We start from the raw sequence: 18251 nt of genomic DNA on the forward strand, positions 1-18251 counted from the left end.
AGTTCATGGAGCATTGTGTAGCATTGCTGCCTCCCAGGGGCTGTTTGTTCTTTAGTGTTAGGGATTAGCAAACTGATTTCTGCTCAGATTTTATTTAGTTAGATTCCTTCGCTTAAGCATATATGGCTGTGAGAAAACATTTAATAAAGTCAGTAGTTTACATAAGATAGAGGATGTGTTTTTACATAGTCAAAGTGATAGATTCCAAATACTTCCAATGCAGTTTTCTCTTGGTAATAATAATGGTATTATTAGTTAACCTAACAAGCTCTGGAGATAAGTCTGCTCTGCCACTTACTAGCAACTTAACTTCCCTGTGCTTTAGTTTTTTTCATCTATAAAAATAGGTGGTTACAAGGATTAAATAAGTTAATACATATAATATGCTTAGAACAGTGTCTGGCCCAGAGGAAGGCCTTAGTGAATGTTTGCCTCTCCCCCCCCCCCCCCGACCCCCATCTTAACTTAAAGTAAGAGTGAAGTGTCATACTGAATTATCACCAATTTTGTTATTGGCAGTTCTAAGGCATTCATTGTGTATAATTTTCATATACCACAGAACAATCTCTATAGTCAGAAAAGAGGAAAAATATGTTAGGAAGTATTGTACCTTTGCTTCATTTAAATAATTGTTATAGTCTTTTCTGTTTTCAAAACTGGGCAAGAACCATCTTACCTTATTTCTAAGGTTGGCATTGCTCTTCAAATATTTAAAATATGTGTTAACTACTCTATTTATTTTTGAGAGAGAGAGAGAGAGAGAGAAAGCATGAGCAGGAGAGGGGCAAAGAGAGAGGAAGAGAGAGAATCCCAAGCAGGCTCTGTCAGCGCAGAACCAGACATGGGCCTCAATCTCACAAACCATGAGATCATGACCTGAGCCAAAATAAAGAGTTGGACGCTTAACCAAATGCGCCACCCAGGTCTCCCAATATTCTATTTTTAATTAGTGTTTTTCACGTCTGACGTATTTTGACTCCGCGTGATGGCAAGCAAATTGTCCAGATCATGGGTCCCTTTGATACTTAGTTCATTGTTTTCAGGACTAAATGGTACTGGGAATGTTGTTAAACAGGATACTGTTTTGTTTCTAAACAAATGTTGATAAAATGTTTTAATAGTTAAAGGTATAAAAGTGTGCAAGTTTGTTTAAAAGTTTTCAGATCATGTTATGCTGCTAATGGGCATAAGTTGTTTTTGTAGTTTACCTCATATATAACTTCTATATTATCTTTAGTTACCTAAGTTAGAGAGTAGGGATGAGATTGGTGCTCTGGGTTTGATATGAATTAATTTATAAACTGGATTCTCTGATTATATTTTATGCTTGTGTACATTTTTCCTAGGTTGCCTTCCAACATTTCCAAGAACTAGATGAGCACATCAGCTATGTAGCAACCAAGGTCTGTCACCTTGGAGACCAGTTGGAAGGGGTAAATACACCTAGACAACGGGCAGTGGAGGCTCAGAAATTGATGAAATACTTCAATGAGTTTCTAGATGGAGAATTGAAATCTGATGTTTTTACAAATTCTGAAAAGGTGAGCACTATCAGAATGATAAAAGCAAGCTGCATCATTAATAGCAATGCCCTAATTATTACTTTCAAATCACTGAGTAGCTGATTTATTGAAACTTTTTATTGTTCTGAAATGTGTATTAGTACACTTGCCTGCAGATTCCTGATGAAGTGTGTATATTCAGATTTTTAACTACAGGATTGTCTTGGCATTTTTGTTTATAGAATTATGTGTGGTTTGGAAATGCTGAGGTAACTATGTTAATAGTTCTTTCCCATAATTGACTTATAATATTAACAGAATTTAATAGTTATATTCTGTTGGGTTTAGGGGGTGGTGTGACCTAAATCATTGATAAGCTGAAATATCTTTCTGCACAAGGAATTCAGAGTTTCTGGTTTCTGTTGCTTAAATAAAGAGCTCTAGTTTGGACCAAAGAGATTGGAAAAATCTGAATTGTTTATGTTAATCCTTTTCATGGCACTAGTAACTTAATACTGGTCTGAGGGTACACGGTATTGACTGTTCTGCAATCTTGAAAGAAGGTTGTTTAGCTGACTTTCTTCCCCCCCACTGTATGTCACAGTGACATACAGACAAGGAGAGAAGAGATAACTAAAACCAGAATGCTATGTTCACTATTGTTTGGCAACAGTTTGTTTGGCCCTGCTGTTGTCCACTTTGCTTGCCAGACTTCACATGAGTGCTTGGTTAGAAAGATCTGTGTTAATGTTTTTAGCTCTTGCTTCATGTTTGTAAGAGTCTCTTTATTTTTTAGTGTAAAAGAAAGTGAGTGATCATAAATCAGTTACTGAAGGTGTGCCAAAACTCAGTACTTAATTGAAACTTAAAGAAAAAGAGAATATTGTATAACTCCCCCCACACATTAGTGTAAGTAAGCATGGTCAAATATTTGCATTTCAAGAACTTTCGACCCTTGGCCTGAATCCTTTAGTTCCACCACTTAAAGAAGTACACCTCTGTACCATATTTCATTCAGGAGACTTCATATTCAACTCTATATTTGCTTTTAGAACAAGTTTTATAAATTTATGTGTTTACTAAATGATAGGTATGTTAGCTGTTTTATTTAGTTATATTCATTCAGTTCAGCTTAAAGTGGGATATATGCAGCAATATGATCTGAATTATTTTCATAAATCTTGTTTGTCTTTTTTGGGTTCATAAACCAGAAGAGACACTTAGGCTTTCAGCAAGCAATGATTTTAATTTTTTCAGAGTAAACTTGAACTGCAAGTTTCACTGGGAAGGGATTATGGCATTATAAAATCACAAAATTTCAATACCAGAAAGACAGATGTTTATGTTTTATTGATTCATTTATTGATGATAATGTATTTCTGTTGCTCACAAGGTTTTATTTGTATGGATTTTAAAAGATAATTGTTGGAGTGAGGGTCTATTGGCATACATAGGGGATTATTATTTTTTTCAAATATAAAGATATATTTGGTATGTATAGGGTTTGTTTTTTTAATTATTGCTTTCGTTTATTTTTGAATAGATAAAGGAGGCAGCAGACATCATTCAGAAGTTGCACCTAATTGCCCAAGAGTTACCTTTTGACAGGCAAGTTCATTTCTCAAGAGCTAATTTGCATGTATGCTATAATTTATAAAGTTTCATTTTTCCCTGTATGTTTTTGCTTATTCAACAAGAGTTTATTGAGTACCTCCTTTGTACAAGCATAGTATATAAGAGTTGATTGAAAAAATATAGTTTCTTAATATCTAAATTTAGTGGTATACTTTGAAATACTTTCAACCTTTTGTCTTTTTTTTTTTTTAAGTTTATTTTATTTTGAGAGAGAGTGCGTGCATGCACAAACGGGTCAGGGGTAGAGAGAGAGGGAGAGAGAGAATCCCAAGCAGTCTCCACACTGCCAGCAGAACCCCAGACACGAGACTTGATCTCATGAACCCATGAACCGTGAGATCATGACCTGAGCCATGATCAAGAGTCAGACACTTAACTGATGGAGTCACCCAGGTGCCCCTCTTTGTCTTTCTTCTGAAAAAAAAATTGCTGAAGAATTTTGAAATTTCCTAAAGTGATGTTTTAAATTTTCATTTTTTGTGGACTCTGATAAGCTGGAATGGAGGGAATGGGGAAAGTTTAAACATGGGGCCATTCAGCTGCTTTTTCTTATATCTAGATGAGAGTCCTTAAACTTTATGGAGTTTTAGACACCTTAAAAGTTGATGAAAGCTAAAAAAGTTTCTTCAGAAAATTCAGATCCACACAGATTGTTATAAGCAACTTCATGGAATTTTAGACTCTTTAGCCTAGCCACAGACTCCTCCTTAGGGACTTCAAAATTGGACCATTTCCTTAAATGGGTAAAATGTGTAGATCACAATAAGTTGCCTGATAATTGTTGGATAATCTCTCCATTCTATTCTGCATATACTCATCTTCTCCTATTTCTCAGTTACATATTTCTCTTAAAATTCTGTTTTAGTCTCTGCCAAGCCTTGGAGTTGAATATATGTCCTAATTAGTTTTAATTCTTTCACAGAGATCAGTATGGCCTTACATGCATTCTATTCCACCATGACTTTGATACATCAGTTTTGTATAACTCTACTTTTTTAAAAAAAATTTTTAATGTTTATTTATTTTTGAGAGAGAGGCAGATTGCGAGTGAGGGTGGGTTAGGGGCAGAGAGAGAGGGAGACACAGAATCTGGAGCAGGCTCCGGGCTCCAACCTGTCAGCACAGAGCCCAACGCGGGGTTCGAACTCGCGAGCTGTGAGATCATGACCTGAGCCAAAGTCGGATGCTCAACCGACTGAGCCACACAAGCGCCCCTGTACAACTCTACATTTTTATCACCTTCTTTATCTGTCTTTGCCATCTCTTTTGCCAACCATCCTCCTCTCTCTCCAAACTGATTACATAGGATCTCTCAACATTACTTTTTCATAACGTACATTCTCCCTTGATATTTAAGATTTTAAAAAATTCTAGTGTAGGGGCGCCTGGGTGGCTCAGTCGGTTGAGCGGCCGACTTCGGCTCGGGTCATGATCTCGCTGTCCGTGAGTTCAAGCCCCACATCGGGCTCTGCGCTGACAGCTCAGAGTCTGGAGCCTGTTTCGGATTCTGCGTCTCCCTCTCTCTGACCCTCCCCCGTTCATGCTCTGTCTCTCTCTGCCTCAAAAATAAACGTTAAAAAAAAAAAAAATTAAAAAAAAAAATTCTAGTGTATGGTACTATGTAATATTTTAGTTTTTGAATTTGCAAAGATTGGATGGTTCGTCTGTAACACACATTGCTGGGTCCTTTTTATGACTTCTATGTTTCGTATACTGTTCTTGTTATTTTTCTTTTAAATAACAGTAATGGAATTTTTTTTTATGAAAAAAATCCCAACAGAAGGGGCAAATAAACAAATAGGAATTTAAAATGTTAGCGAATAGGGCCACCTGGGTGGCTCAGTCAGTTAAACATCCGACTTCGGCTTGGTCATGATCTTAGGTTTCATGAGTTCAAGTTCTGCATTGGGTGAGCTTGAGCCCCTGCTCTGAGCTCCACATTGACAGTGTGGAGCCTGCATGGGAATTTCTCTCCCCCTCTCTCTCTGCTCCTCGCTCACTTGTGCACACTCTCTCTCTCAAAAATAAATAAATTAAAAAAAAAAAATCTTTGAAAAACTTGTTAGTGAATATAAGCAGAGACAATAGCTCAGTGTTGGGGCTGGTGGGGTTGTTAATGCCTCATATAGAACATCTCCCTCTTTAACAAGTTATTGGTTATTCAGAGTGAATTTCATAAATGAGAACTAGCCGCCCCATCTGAATGGCCCAAATTCAGTTTTGTTACCTGGCATGCTTACTATCAGTACTCTTTCCCTCCTGGTTGGCTGACTAGCTGGTTTGTTTGCTTTCCTTCTTTCCTTCCTCCCTCCCCCCCTCCCTCCCTTCCTTCTTTCCTCTCTTCTTCCCTTTTCCCCTCCCTTCCTTCTTTCCTTGATGATGACCTTTAGTACAAAGGTTTCCCTTACACTCCCAGACCCCGTTTCCCCTTTTATTAACATCTTAGATTACTGTGGTACATTTCTCTCTAGTATGAACCTCATCATTGGTTTTTATTTTCCAGATTTTCAGAAGTAAAATCCAAAATTGCGAGTAAGTGGAGTTTGATTTATTTAATAGTTGTGAATAGGTGATAAAAATACTTCTGTAAAAGAAAAATAGTAAAAGGAGAGTTAGTGGGAACAATGTTACCTTCTCACCTTATCCCTGAGTTTGACTCCTCTTCCTTGAAGCAGTCATAACCAGTTTCTTAGGTATTCTTCTAGAATATCCTATGGATATACAAGCATAGGACATAAATCACATATACATGTGTAGAATTTATTCCTACTGTCCCTGGTTATTTTTAAATAATTGGTAGCATCCTATACAAATAGCTTTATACCTTGTGTTTTTAATTTAACAGTGTATCTTGGAGGTTGTTTTGTATCCATGTATCTGTAAAGTAGGTTCTTTGTCTTAAAAGCTAAGAGCTTTTAACTTAAAAGCTCGTGTGAGCATTTCAGTATCTTTATAACTGCTTACATGATTAGTTTTATCCTTTCCAATCTTTGGATTATATTTTAAGCAGGTCATTCTGGGTCTCTGGAAAAGCCATTATATTTGCAGGCTCCCATGGTAATTTGAGTCGTGTTTGGGAGACCATTGCATAGAAGGTTTAGAGAGCCACCTATTTTCCCAATAAGAATGACATAGATAGTTGGACTTCTTGGCAACGTTTCTGATTACTGTAGATTAACACAGCATTCAGGTTTTCACACAGAACATTAGTAGCCTCAATAATGTAGTGAATCAGACACCATGTATTATCTTAAGGTGATATTTGGTGTTAAATCCACGATAGTTCATGGTAAAGACATCTGAATTCTAGTAAAGAGTTCTGTAGTCCTCTTCACCATTTCTACAGCTTTATGTTTAAGATTTTTCCTATCTCATACTATCAGAAATGACATCCAGAGGTTTATCTCAGTCAGCTGCTTTTTTAAGTAACAGTGGTAAGTGGTAGTCAGACCAAGGGAGTTCAGCTGTTTTCCTGGTTGGGAAGATTTCTTTGTCTTTAAAAATACAGATTTATATTATATCATAGTGTATTTTAGGGGCTAGACTCACTGCCTATAATCACATATTGTTTTTATAAGTCTTTCAAAAGAAGGCTAGATCCATAGTCATTATGTTTGTAAATAATTCATGTGCTTGTAAATAACTTGCATACGTTGTCCTGTTGTAGCTGAATTACTTCCTTTTTACTTTTAGGTAAATACCATGATTTAGAATGCCAACTGATTCAGGAGTTTACCAGTGCTCAAAGAAGAGGTGAAATCTCCAGAATGCGAGAAGTAGCAGCAGTTTTGCTTCATTTTAAGGTAAATAGTAATTATTAAAAATGAAGATTAATCTTCAAGATTGTGGAGATTATATAAATTCTATATATTATAGTCACCGATTATCCTGTTAGTTGTATGACTCTCACAGTGATTATTTTTATTGTTTTGAACAATTTAAATGTATATTTCATATCTCTTCCATAAATTATGTTAAATTTTAGGTATTTAATATTATATTCAATAAAATTTTATCAATGAATTTTTATATTGGTTGACATAGAAAATCATACTGTCTTCTTGTCTTTTTATTTTTTCAGTCAAACATGTTATGAAATAGGTCAAAAGTAAAAAGATTTAGCTTTAAATATCTGGTGGAATGTAGGAGCCAGAGATTAGATGGAATATAATTAGTAAAAGACTTAAATCCAGAAGATCTTAGGTAGTAATACAAAGAAATACTATCTTCTTGGATTTTGAATTAGGGAGAGAATCCCTATAAAGAAATTAAAGAAATAGTGCTTTGCAATTTGTTTCCTTTTTTTTTTTTTTCAGAGAGAGAATGCAAATAGGGTAGGGGGGCAGAGGGAGAGGGAGTGGGAGAGGGAGAGAGAGAGAGAAAATGAATCTTAAACAGGCTCAGCACAGAGCCTGATATGGGGCTTGATTCCATGAGCCTGGGATCATGACCCAAGCCGAAATCAAGAGTCGGACTCTCAACCACCTGAGCCACCCAGGTACCCCCGATCTGTTTATATTTGTATCTGAGTAGGAAATAGGAGTTTTTTGTTGGACTTTTCACTTACAAGTAACATACTAAGTATTGAGAATGGCTCTTGACACAATAGTGTACTTTGGCATTGCTTACTTTACTTGTTTTTATGTATGATTTGTTAATGGACAAAAATCATTATAGAGAGCTTAATATGACACATTATTTTGTTTAAATACATTCTGCTAAAATAGATTTAATTTTAAAAGTAAATTTCCAGAATGCCAGTTAAATACAGCTCTGTTCAGAGTCTTGCAAGGGAACACAAATGCTTTGAATCCAAGAGTGGAAAGAAGGAAATATATACATATATATATATATATATATACACACACACATATATATATACACACACACACACATATATATATATTAATATGAAATACATAATGTATTTATTTATATATATTAATAACCTTTTCTGAAGAGTGAATCTGTGTGTGTGTGGGTACATGCATGCATATACATGTTTTGGAGTTGAAGGAGATTGGCTAGGTGATCATAGGCAAAATGACTACAAAAAACTCATACCAGTTTTCTTCTTTCATTCTAAAATCTTGCAAGGATATGAACCAGGTGATCAATTTCATAAAAAGCAACTGGGAGAATTTCATTTAATCCAACAACTGTTATTATTGGTGATTTATTGGGACATAGACATAGCTTTATTACATATAATAATTTTTATTGAGATTATTACTGTTGTGATTATTGTTATTAAAACAGAACTGTGATAATGTATTTCTTTCTTCTTTGTAGGGTTATTCCCATTGTGTTGATGTTTATATAAAGCAGTGCCAGGAGGTAACCTAATAGTACAATTTTCTGGATTTTATTTTATGCTAATTTGTATTTTAAAAACCATTTTAAAATTATACATTAACTATGTAAAATGCCTCTGTTTAGGGTGCTTACTTGAGAAATGATATATTTGAAGATGCAGCAATACTCTGTCAACGGGTAAACAAACAAGTTGGAGATATCTTTAGTAATCCAGAAACAGTACTGGCTAAACTTATTCAAAATGTATTTGAAATCAAACTACAGGTAATTTTAAACTATGACTAAGTAATTCTTAAGGCAATAAGTGATTTTTTTCTCTGTTTTGAAAGTTATTTATTTGTTTTTTAATTTTTGGTTTACTCATGTAATGCCCTTTGGAATAGTAATCTCCTTATTCAGTGAATGGGAAAAGAATAACAACGTCATGCTTTTTTAAAAAAATATTGTTCACCAAGAAAAAAGGTGCTAATCACCAAGCATCATCAGAGCACATGTTTAAAATTTGTGTAGCAGCAGTACAAGTCATAAAACGTTGTAGAGGGGTAGCCTCAGATTGTTGTTGTTGTTGTTGTTTTTTGAGAGAGAGAGAGCATGCTAGTAGGGGAAGGGCAGAAAGAGAGGGGGACAGAGGATCCAAAGCAGGTTTTGCACTGACAGCAGAGAGCCCAATGTGGGGCTTGAACTCATGAACCATGAGATCATGACCTGAGCCCAAGTCAGACGCTCGACTGACTGAACCACACAGGTGACCCGGTAGCCTCAGATTTTTATTTTTATTGGGTCCTCACTTTGACCAATGAATGTATTTATGAAATTGAGTAAGAATTTTAAGCACAGTATGTAGAATTTTCATAATATGGTACTAATATGAAAAGAAAAATCATAGTAATTTCTAGGTGTGTAGGATGGTTTAGTGTTGTTTTGGCTGTATTTCATGGACGTGAGACACACAAAAAAGTTCCTTGCTGTTCCGCCATCTTGGCTCCTCCTGAAAACAGTAATTTAATGTACAACCTGGACTCCCATAGCACTATACATTAAGGCAACATTTCCTAAACTGTGTTTTCTACTGGATTAAGCAACATAAAAGAAGTTTTTGTTTTTAAAACACAATTCAGGAATTTTTATAGCCTTTAAAGGTACTACTAACACATATTGTGATTCTCTAGGAGGAATGTAAAGTACAGCATTTCCCAATTTTAGAGTAATGCCTGTTAATCATAGGGGACACTAGTGTTAGCCAGGCCACAGTTTGAGAAATGCTGCTTTAAGGAATTGACTATATCGATACAGCATCAGATTTTGTGGGGTTTTTTTGTTTCTTGTTTTTTTTTAAATATTTATTTATTTTGAGAGAGAGAGAGAGAGCATGAGCAGGGGAGGGGCAGAGACAGAATCCCAAGCAGGTGCCACTCCATTAGCATAGAGCCTGATGTGGGGCTCAATCCCAGGAACTATGGGATCAGGACCTGAGCCAAAATCAAGAGTTTGATGCTTAACGAACTGAGCCACCTGGGTGCTTCTGGGTTTTGTTTTTTAAATGTACTTTAAAAAGCAAGATAGGCCAGTTTCAAAAGAAATTTTGAAATTCTTAATACTTATTCCCAAGACTGCTATAGATGAACATGTAAATATGAGAAGCATTAAAAATTAAAAGCCTATTATTTTTTTATATTGGTATACTTCTTAGGCATTGCCTTTTCCATTGTATTTTAAGTAAGAACAGCCCCAGAATGTGGAGTAATTTAGAGAAAAAATATAATGTTTACTTGACATAATGTTGGCCATTTTTTTTTCCCCTCCAGAGTTTTGTGAAAGACCAGTTAGAAGAATGTAGGAAGTCTGATGCAGAGCAGTATCTCAAAAATCTCTATGATTTATATACAAGGTATGTTTTTAATTACTAGAAAATAGTAACATCGCAGATTTTCTTTCCTTTTTTTTTTTAATAGAAAATGGTGAAGTATTCAGGTATTTTTGAGTAAAAGTTTGTTAGTAGTATACCTTTCAGCATTAAATACTTGGTTACGTAGATTACTGTTATAGAAAGAGCAGCATTCTTAGCACATTAACTTAAGGAATCAGATATTCTTTATAGTCATGTACTTTAATGAAACTTTGTTTATGTTGTTTAAGACTCAAGAATTTTGTTTTGAATTTTAATTGTAAGCTAGTTCCCTATCATTTTTTTTTCTAAGAAGTAGTATGATTATATTTATCTGCAGTTAAATCTTTAGAAATTGAGAAAGTCACAAATTCTTAACAAATGAGTTTCAGCCTTAAGTTTGATATGAAAATTTGCCTTAGGCTTTTGTAAATGAAAGTGTTACACTTAGAAATATTATATCAGAAGCCTCTTAATGGAGTTTTTTTCCAGTCCTATTGTTCTTTGTCAGTGACGTCATTTTGGGAGGAGGGTCTTCAAAAGTAACTATAATCAGGAAGTCCATCCCAACAACGTTTATTGTGAGTCTGTGTTTAACAATGCAAAACAGAAGATTAAAGAAAAGTCCACATGGGCAAAGACAAAAGGGAGAATGAACAGAGAGTAGATCTTTCAGTATTCTGACTTGGGTACTATGTTATGAATGCCATTAGAGTGTAGTTGAAGTCATTCTGCCACTGTTGTCATTTCTAGACTGGTTGGTTGCCTAGATTTTTTCTCTTCTATCCCTAGGAGATTATCCTTAGTCAGTTTGCAAAACCACAGTGTTGTTTGTGATGTCAATCTACTTTATATATAGCACTGTGCAGCTTCTCTCTGTATCCTAAGCACCTTCCCAAGGTTTAAGAAATGGTGGTTTAACATAAGTTATTAAAATTACATTGTAAAAATATGTATTCCTCAGTGTTATTACTCTACCTAAAATATACATTCATCTTTTTCTCCCTTTTTCCATGAAAAGAACCACAAATCTTTCCAGCAAGTTGATGGAGTTTAACTTAGGTACTGATAAACAGACTTTCTTGTCTAAGCTTATCAAATCCATTTTCATTTCCTATTTGGAGAACTACATTGAGGTAGAGACTGGATATTTGAAAAGCAGGAGTGCTATGATCCTACAGCGCTATTATGATTCAAAAAACCATCAAAAGAGATCCATTGGCACAGGAGGGTAAGTGTTTTTTTAAATGTTACAGTTAAAACTAAAGATGTTAAGAATTTTATTGTATTTGGACAAACTTGTCAAATATTGACAGTTACTGAAATTTTCTATGAAGAACTCATTTAACCCAGCTTATTTATGACACCACTGATCAAATCTTGTCTCTTGAACCATGTATTGAAATGACCTAACATGATGTAATTAAAATGTAAAGCAGAATACCAGCACTATAAATAGTCGCCTTTTTTTTTTCCTAGACTGAATAAATTATTCCAGGTTATTAACTAGGAAACACATCATTTTTTGTTGTTGCAGGTGTGGAAAAAAAAATAGCAAATAGTTTACATTTTAAGTACCCTGAGCTTTTAATGACTCGGGCATAAAATTAATTAATTAATACCTAAAGCCTGGGATTATTCACATACTAGAAGAAAATGATTTGTTCTGAGAATTGGTGGCATCTTAGTTATCCAGATCTCAACTATGTGGAACCCAGTCATTTTTAGTATGAAGCAGAATGACTTATGCAGAGCCATGTAATTAGAGTCCAGAGTATACACAAATCACTTTCTTGATTCCCAGTTTGGCATATACTACATAATGATCAGGGAGAGGTTATAGTTAGGAATAAGAAGTGACCTCTTGGGGGCACCTGGGTGGCTCAGTAGGTTAAGTGTCCAACTGTTGATTTCAGTTCGGGTCATGATCTCATAGTTGTGAGATCAAGCCCTGCGTCGGACTTAGCATGGAATGTAGAGCCTGCTTGGGATTCTCTCTCTGTCCTCTCTCTGCTTCTCTCCTGCTTGTGCTCGTGTGCACGTGTGTGTGCACGTGTGTTCTGTCTCTCTCTCTCAAAATAAATAAACTTAAAAAATGACATCTGAAAGGCAGCAGCAAATAAGGGAAGAAAAAAACTAAAGAACAACCATGAGAATTAAAAAAAAAAAAAAAAATTAGTTTGGGGCTCCTGGGTGGCTCAGTTGGTGGAACATGCAACTTTTGATCTTAGGGTTGTAAGTTCGAGCCCTCCATTGTGTGTAGAGATTACTTTAAAAAAAAAATAACATCTGAAAAAAAAATGTTCACAATACTCCAGAGTTAGGTATTCTAGGAGCAAAAGAAGTTTAACCTAAAGATACCACCGTATAATAAATGTTCAAAGTGACTGGTTACTCAGTCATTAAGAAAAGCTATATTATGGTTAATATATCTTATTTAATAATAATGAAGAAATAAGAAGTATGTTAAAATGGTTAAATGTATTTAAAAAGCATTAAATTCCTAAAGTTTATTTTAAGAAGGACCATTTAGTTATATTAACTAATTTGGAATAGTCCACTTGCTAAGGAAACCAAATAAGGAGTTTTTGGCTATTGAGTCAGAATTATAGAGCTGAAAAAGACTTTAAAAGTCCTAACTCCAAATATACTAATTTTTCAGATGAAAGTCTTCTGTGTAGACATTAAGGTTTGTTTCACTTTATAGAACTAGAGTTTGTTGGAATTAGAACTTTTAGGTCTCCTGGCAGTTAGTCCATTTTTCTTTGTTGGTGTATACTAAGTTGAACAGCATTTGAAATTGAAATCTGTGTATAATAAAGTGTTCTCTTTTTATTTGTTGTCATGATCCATTAGTATTCAAGATTTGAAAGAGAGAATTAGACAACGTACTAACTTACCACTGGGGCCAAGTATCGATACTCATGGGGAAACTTTCCTATCTCAAGAAGTGGTGGTTAATCTTTTACAAGAAACCAAACAAGCCTTTGAAAGATGTCATAGGGTAAGAGTAATTGTAAATTTATTTTATTTATATATAGTTGTGTATTTTAATTTTTGCCTTGTAATAAGATATAAATCTGCTATCTGGTTAGGTACAACTATTTTTTGTAATAAAGATAGAGTTTTTGTTTTGAAGAACAGAATTAGGGGCGCCTGGGTGGCGCAGTCGGTTAAGCGTCCGACTTCAGCCAGGTCACGATCTCGCGGTCCGGGAGTTCGAGCCCCGCATCAGGCTCTGGGCTGATGGCTCAGAGCCTGGAGCCTGTTTCCGATTCTGTGTCTCCCTCTCTCTCTGCCCCTCCCCCGTTCATGCTCTGTCTCTCTCTGTCCCAAAAATAAATAAACGTTGAAAAAAAAATTAAAAAAAAAATGAAGAACAGAATTATTTTTAAAGTTATTTACAAGTATATTTTAATATAATTTTACGAGTTGAATATACCAAAATTTTTTTGTAAGATATTAAATCAATACATGAAAGGGAGGTTTAGAACTATCTTATAAAAATATAGAGCATTAGGGAGAGAAGGATGTTTTAAGAACCCAGGTATTAAAGGAAAAGAATGAAAAGTTGACTCTATTAAAATTTAGAATTTCTGTCCAACAAACACACTTTAACAAAGTAAACAGATAAGTCACAGCCTGCAAGAAGTATTTATAGCTAGTATTACTAGCAGAAGATTATGTGAAACAAATAATAGTGGCACATAATTGTATAGCACATACCATGTTCAGAGCACTTTAGGTATACATTACTCATTTAATCATTGTAACCACCTTGTGAGGTTTTTATTCCATTTTACAGATGAAGAAACTGAGATATGTACCTCTTAAGCAGTGGAAATGAGAGTTGAGAGCATCTTAATTTTTTATTTGTATTGATGTGTATATGGTTTATATAATTTATATTGACAGGCGGTAAATCAGTATAAATTACACACATAAATCAATAGGAAATAAAGGCTACACATAAACAAATAGAGAAAATGCAAATTACCAATAAGATTTTCACTCTCACTAATAGGAAAATGAAACGTAAAATAGGGAAAATAGTATCTCATTCAGTCTGCAAAAATTAAGTCTGATGATATCAAATGTTGGTAAGGATGGAGAGCAATAGATATTTTCATACACTGCCATTGGAATAAAAATTGTATCTTTACTTTGGATAGTAACTTGAGAATTCCTTAGAGAAACTAATAGGTATATGTGCCACATTGTTTATAATGGTAAAAAATTAGAAGCAAATTAAGTGTGCCTCAAAAAGAGAATTGATAAACTGACATTGTTGATACACTAGAAAACTATATAACAATTTAAATGACTAGAGTTACATGTATCAACATTAGCAAATCTCAGAAATACAATGTTGAACAAGATGGGGAAAAGATATATTCAGTATAATACCTCTATATAAATTTTTAAAAAGTAAAACTATACCTTATATCGTTTAGGGATGTGGACAAGCATAGGCATGATAAATACAGGATAGTGGTTGCCATGAAGGAGGAGTACCTAAGGGACTGTATCCATATTTATAATGTAGGACCCCTCACCCCCCAGATCTGAAGTACATTTGGAAAAATGTTAAGATATGACACATCTGTGGGTTATGGATATATTTGGTAAATTACTGTGTCTAGTTTTCTGAATGCTGGAAATAGGTTAAAATACTTCTAAAGATCATCGAACTTGAAACTGTCAACATTATATTGTTTGAGTCACAGTAACTAGCTCTAAATCATGACCTTTGTCTGGAAACTTACAAGATAGAAATTTAGTTCAATTCAGTGCATTCTGATCCAGCAACATTATGTGTTTACTTTGTACCAGCTGCCATGTTAGACATTGAGGATATAAATGAAAGACATATACCTTACTTTCGAATAGTGTGGAGAAAGGAGGTAGCATATAAAGAATCAGTGCAAAGTAGGTATATCCTGCTGGGACCAAAGAAGATGCAACCAGCTCTGCCTGGTGAAGGAATTGAAGAAGAGTATTTTTTATAAAAGATTACAAGAAGGGAACTTTTGAGGCCTGAGTCTTGAAAGCTACATAGGATATCTACAAGAAGGTAATTCTTGCAGACAGAATACTACATATAAAAAGACATACATAGGGCTGTCTGGGTGGCTCAGTCAGTTAAGCGTCCAACTTTGGCTTAGGTCATGATCTCACAGTTGATGGCTTCAAGCCCCTTGTTGGGCTCTGTGCTCCAGCTCGGAGCCTGGAGCCTGCTTTGGATTCTGTGTCTCCCTATCTCTCTGTCCCCCCTCCGCTTGCACTCTCTCTCTCTCTTTCTCTGTCTCTCAAAAATAAATAAAAATGTTAAATAAAAAAAAATAAATCCTTGGTGGATGTCAAATGGCTTTCTTCCTGTAAAAAAAAAAAAAAAAAAAAAAGACATACACAAAGATTGGCTGTGCAGCATAAAATGCTTGAAATAAAAATGTACAGAAACTTTTTGTGTACTCTGCTTAGAAATTTAGACTTGACCTTGTAGTTGATGATGGAAGCTTTAAAGGATAATTAAAAAGGGCAGTGTAACTTTTGCACTGTTGATGGGAATGCAAGCTGGTGCAGCCACTCTGGAGAATGGTATGGAGGTTCCTCAAAAACTTAAAAATAGAGCTACCCTCTAGCCCAGCAATTGTACTACTGGGTATTTATCCAAAGGATACAAAAATGCCCAGTGTTTATAGCAGCACTATCAACAATAGCCGAATTATGAAAAGAGCCCAAGTGTCCATCGACTGATGAGTGGATAAAGAAGATGTGGTATATATACAGTGGAATACTACTAGGCAATCAAAACAATGACATCTTGGCATTTGCAACAGCATGGATGGAACTGGAGAGTATTATGCTAAGCAAAGTAAGTCAGTCAAAGACAAATATATGATTTCACTCATATGTGGAATTTAAGAAACAACAGATGTACCTAGGGGAAAGGATGGAAAAATAAAAGTAGAGACCATAAGAAACTCTTAAAGAGAACAAACGGAGGATTGGTGGAGCTGTGTTGAGTGGGGGAGGGTGGGCTAAGTGGGTGATGGGCATTAAGGAGGGCACTTGTTGGGATGAGCACTGGGTGTTACATGTAAGTAAGGAATCATTAAATTCTACTCCTGAAACCATTGTTACACTCTATGCTAACTTGGATTTAAACAAAATTAAAATATTAAAATTAAAAAGGGCAGTGTAATTGGTCCTTTTTTTTCCTTTTTTAAAAAATAACTTCCAGATATCTTTGACATTCAGTAAACTGCATGTATTTAAACCACATGATTTGATAACTTTGATAAGTTATATCTACATTTCTGAAGCTATAACTTCAATCAAGATAACAGATCCAGTACCCCAAAAAGTTTCCTTTGTCCTTTTATAATCTCCCTTTCCTCTCCCTCCACTTCTGTTCTCATTTGCATGAGACTGAACAGCTTTATGTCACTGTAGATTCATTTTCAAAAAGAAGTCGACATTTGAGGACTGAGTCTTGAAAGCCAAATAGGATGTCTTTGAGAGGTTGATTAATTTTCTAGAATTTTTTTATAAATGGTATATAGGATATTATAATACAGTATTTTATAAATGGTATATAGAATATATGTACATGTGTTTCTGGCTTTTTCAGCACTATTCTTTAAGAATTCATCCATGTTGTGTATATTATTTACTATGTTCCTTTTTACTGCTGAGTAGTATGTCTTTGCATGAATATACCACAGTTTATGTATTTACCTATTGATAGACATTCAGATTGATTTCATTGTTTGACTATTAATGAATGAAGTTGCTGTGAACATTCATGCATATGTCTTTATGCAGACATAAGCTTTCATTTCTCTTGGATATATACTTAGTAGTAATACAGGTGAGGCATGTGGTATTTCTTTTAAAGAAACTGCCAAACTGTTTTCCAAGGTGGTGGTTTCATTTGACATTCCCACCAGCAATATGTGAAAGTTTCATTTGCTTCCCCATGACCTCCAACATTTGGTATGATCAGTCTTTTTAATTTTAGACAATCTAATGGTGGGTAGTGATATCTCATTATGATTTCAGTTTGCATTTTCCTAATGACTAATGATGTTGACTGTCTTCATGTGTTTATTTGCTATTTGTATATATTTGAGGTATTTTTTGTACATTTTAAAAATTGAGTTCTCTTATTTTTTGAGAGTTCTGTGTTCTGGTTACATTTCATTTATCAGATATGTGATTTGCAAATGTTTTCAGTCTGTGGCTTGTCTTTTTAATCTCTTAACAGTAGTGTTTCATTTGATGAAATATGGATTATGAGAAGTTCTTAATATTGGTGAAATCCAGTTTAACACTTTTCTGTTATGGATGGTGGCAGAATTTTTGGTATCATATATAAGAAATCTTTGCCTAACCCAAGGACACAAAGACTTCCTGTTATGTTTCCTTCTAATAGTTTAATAGTTTAAGATTTTGCATTTAGGTCTTTAACCAGTTTTGAGTTAACTTATGCGTGTCATGTGATGCATGGATCAGAGGTGGGTTTTTTTTTGTTTTGGGTTTTTTTTTGTTGTTGTTGTTTTTTGCATTTAGTATCCAGCTGTTTAAACATTATTTATTGAAAAGCTATCTTTTCTCCACCAAATGCTTGGGAAACGTTGTCAAAAACCATTTGAGAGTTTATATGTTGATCTATTTCTGGACTCTGTTCCATTGACCTACTTGTCTTTGTGCTAAGACTACACTGTTTTGATCACTATAAGTCTTGAGTCAGGTAGTATAAGTCCTCTAATATTTTCATATGCCTTATAATCAGTTTGTCAGTCTCAGGGGAAAAAAGTTTGAAATTTTGATTTTGATTGCATTGGATCTGTAGTTCTGTTTGTGGACAATTAACATCTTAACAATATTGAGTTTTTGGTCTATGAACA

General features: G+C 34.7%; 1 protein-coding gene across 1 annotated transcript in view; it reads left to right on the forward strand.

Annotated features, from left to right (window-relative positions):
• Positions 1–18251, forward strand: part of EXOC5 (exocyst complex component 5) — a 56689-nt gene that overhangs the window by 22213 nt on the left and 16225 nt on the right. The window contains exons 4-12 of the mRNA XM_025918964.2: positions 1347–1541; positions 3046–3110; positions 5641–5669; positions 6831–6940; positions 8430–8474; positions 8577–8717; positions 10259–10341; positions 11360–11569; positions 13195–13342. Coding sequence (XP_025774749.1) covers positions 1347–1541; positions 3046–3110; positions 5641–5669; positions 6831–6940; positions 8430–8474; positions 8577–8717; positions 10259–10341; positions 11360–11569; positions 13195–13342 — 1026 coding nt within the window. The remainder of the gene's footprint in view (positions 1–1346; positions 1542–3045; positions 3111–5640; positions 5670–6830; positions 6941–8429; positions 8475–8576; positions 8718–10258; positions 10342–11359; positions 11570–13194; positions 13343–18251) is intronic.

This window comes from Puma concolor, chromosome B3 (assembly GCF_028749965.1).
Source record: "Puma concolor isolate L17-30 chromosome B3, mPumCon1.1.hap2, whole genome shotgun sequence".
In the NCBI taxonomy this organism is placed as follows: Eukaryota; Metazoa; Chordata; class Mammalia; order Carnivora; family Felidae; genus Puma; species Puma concolor.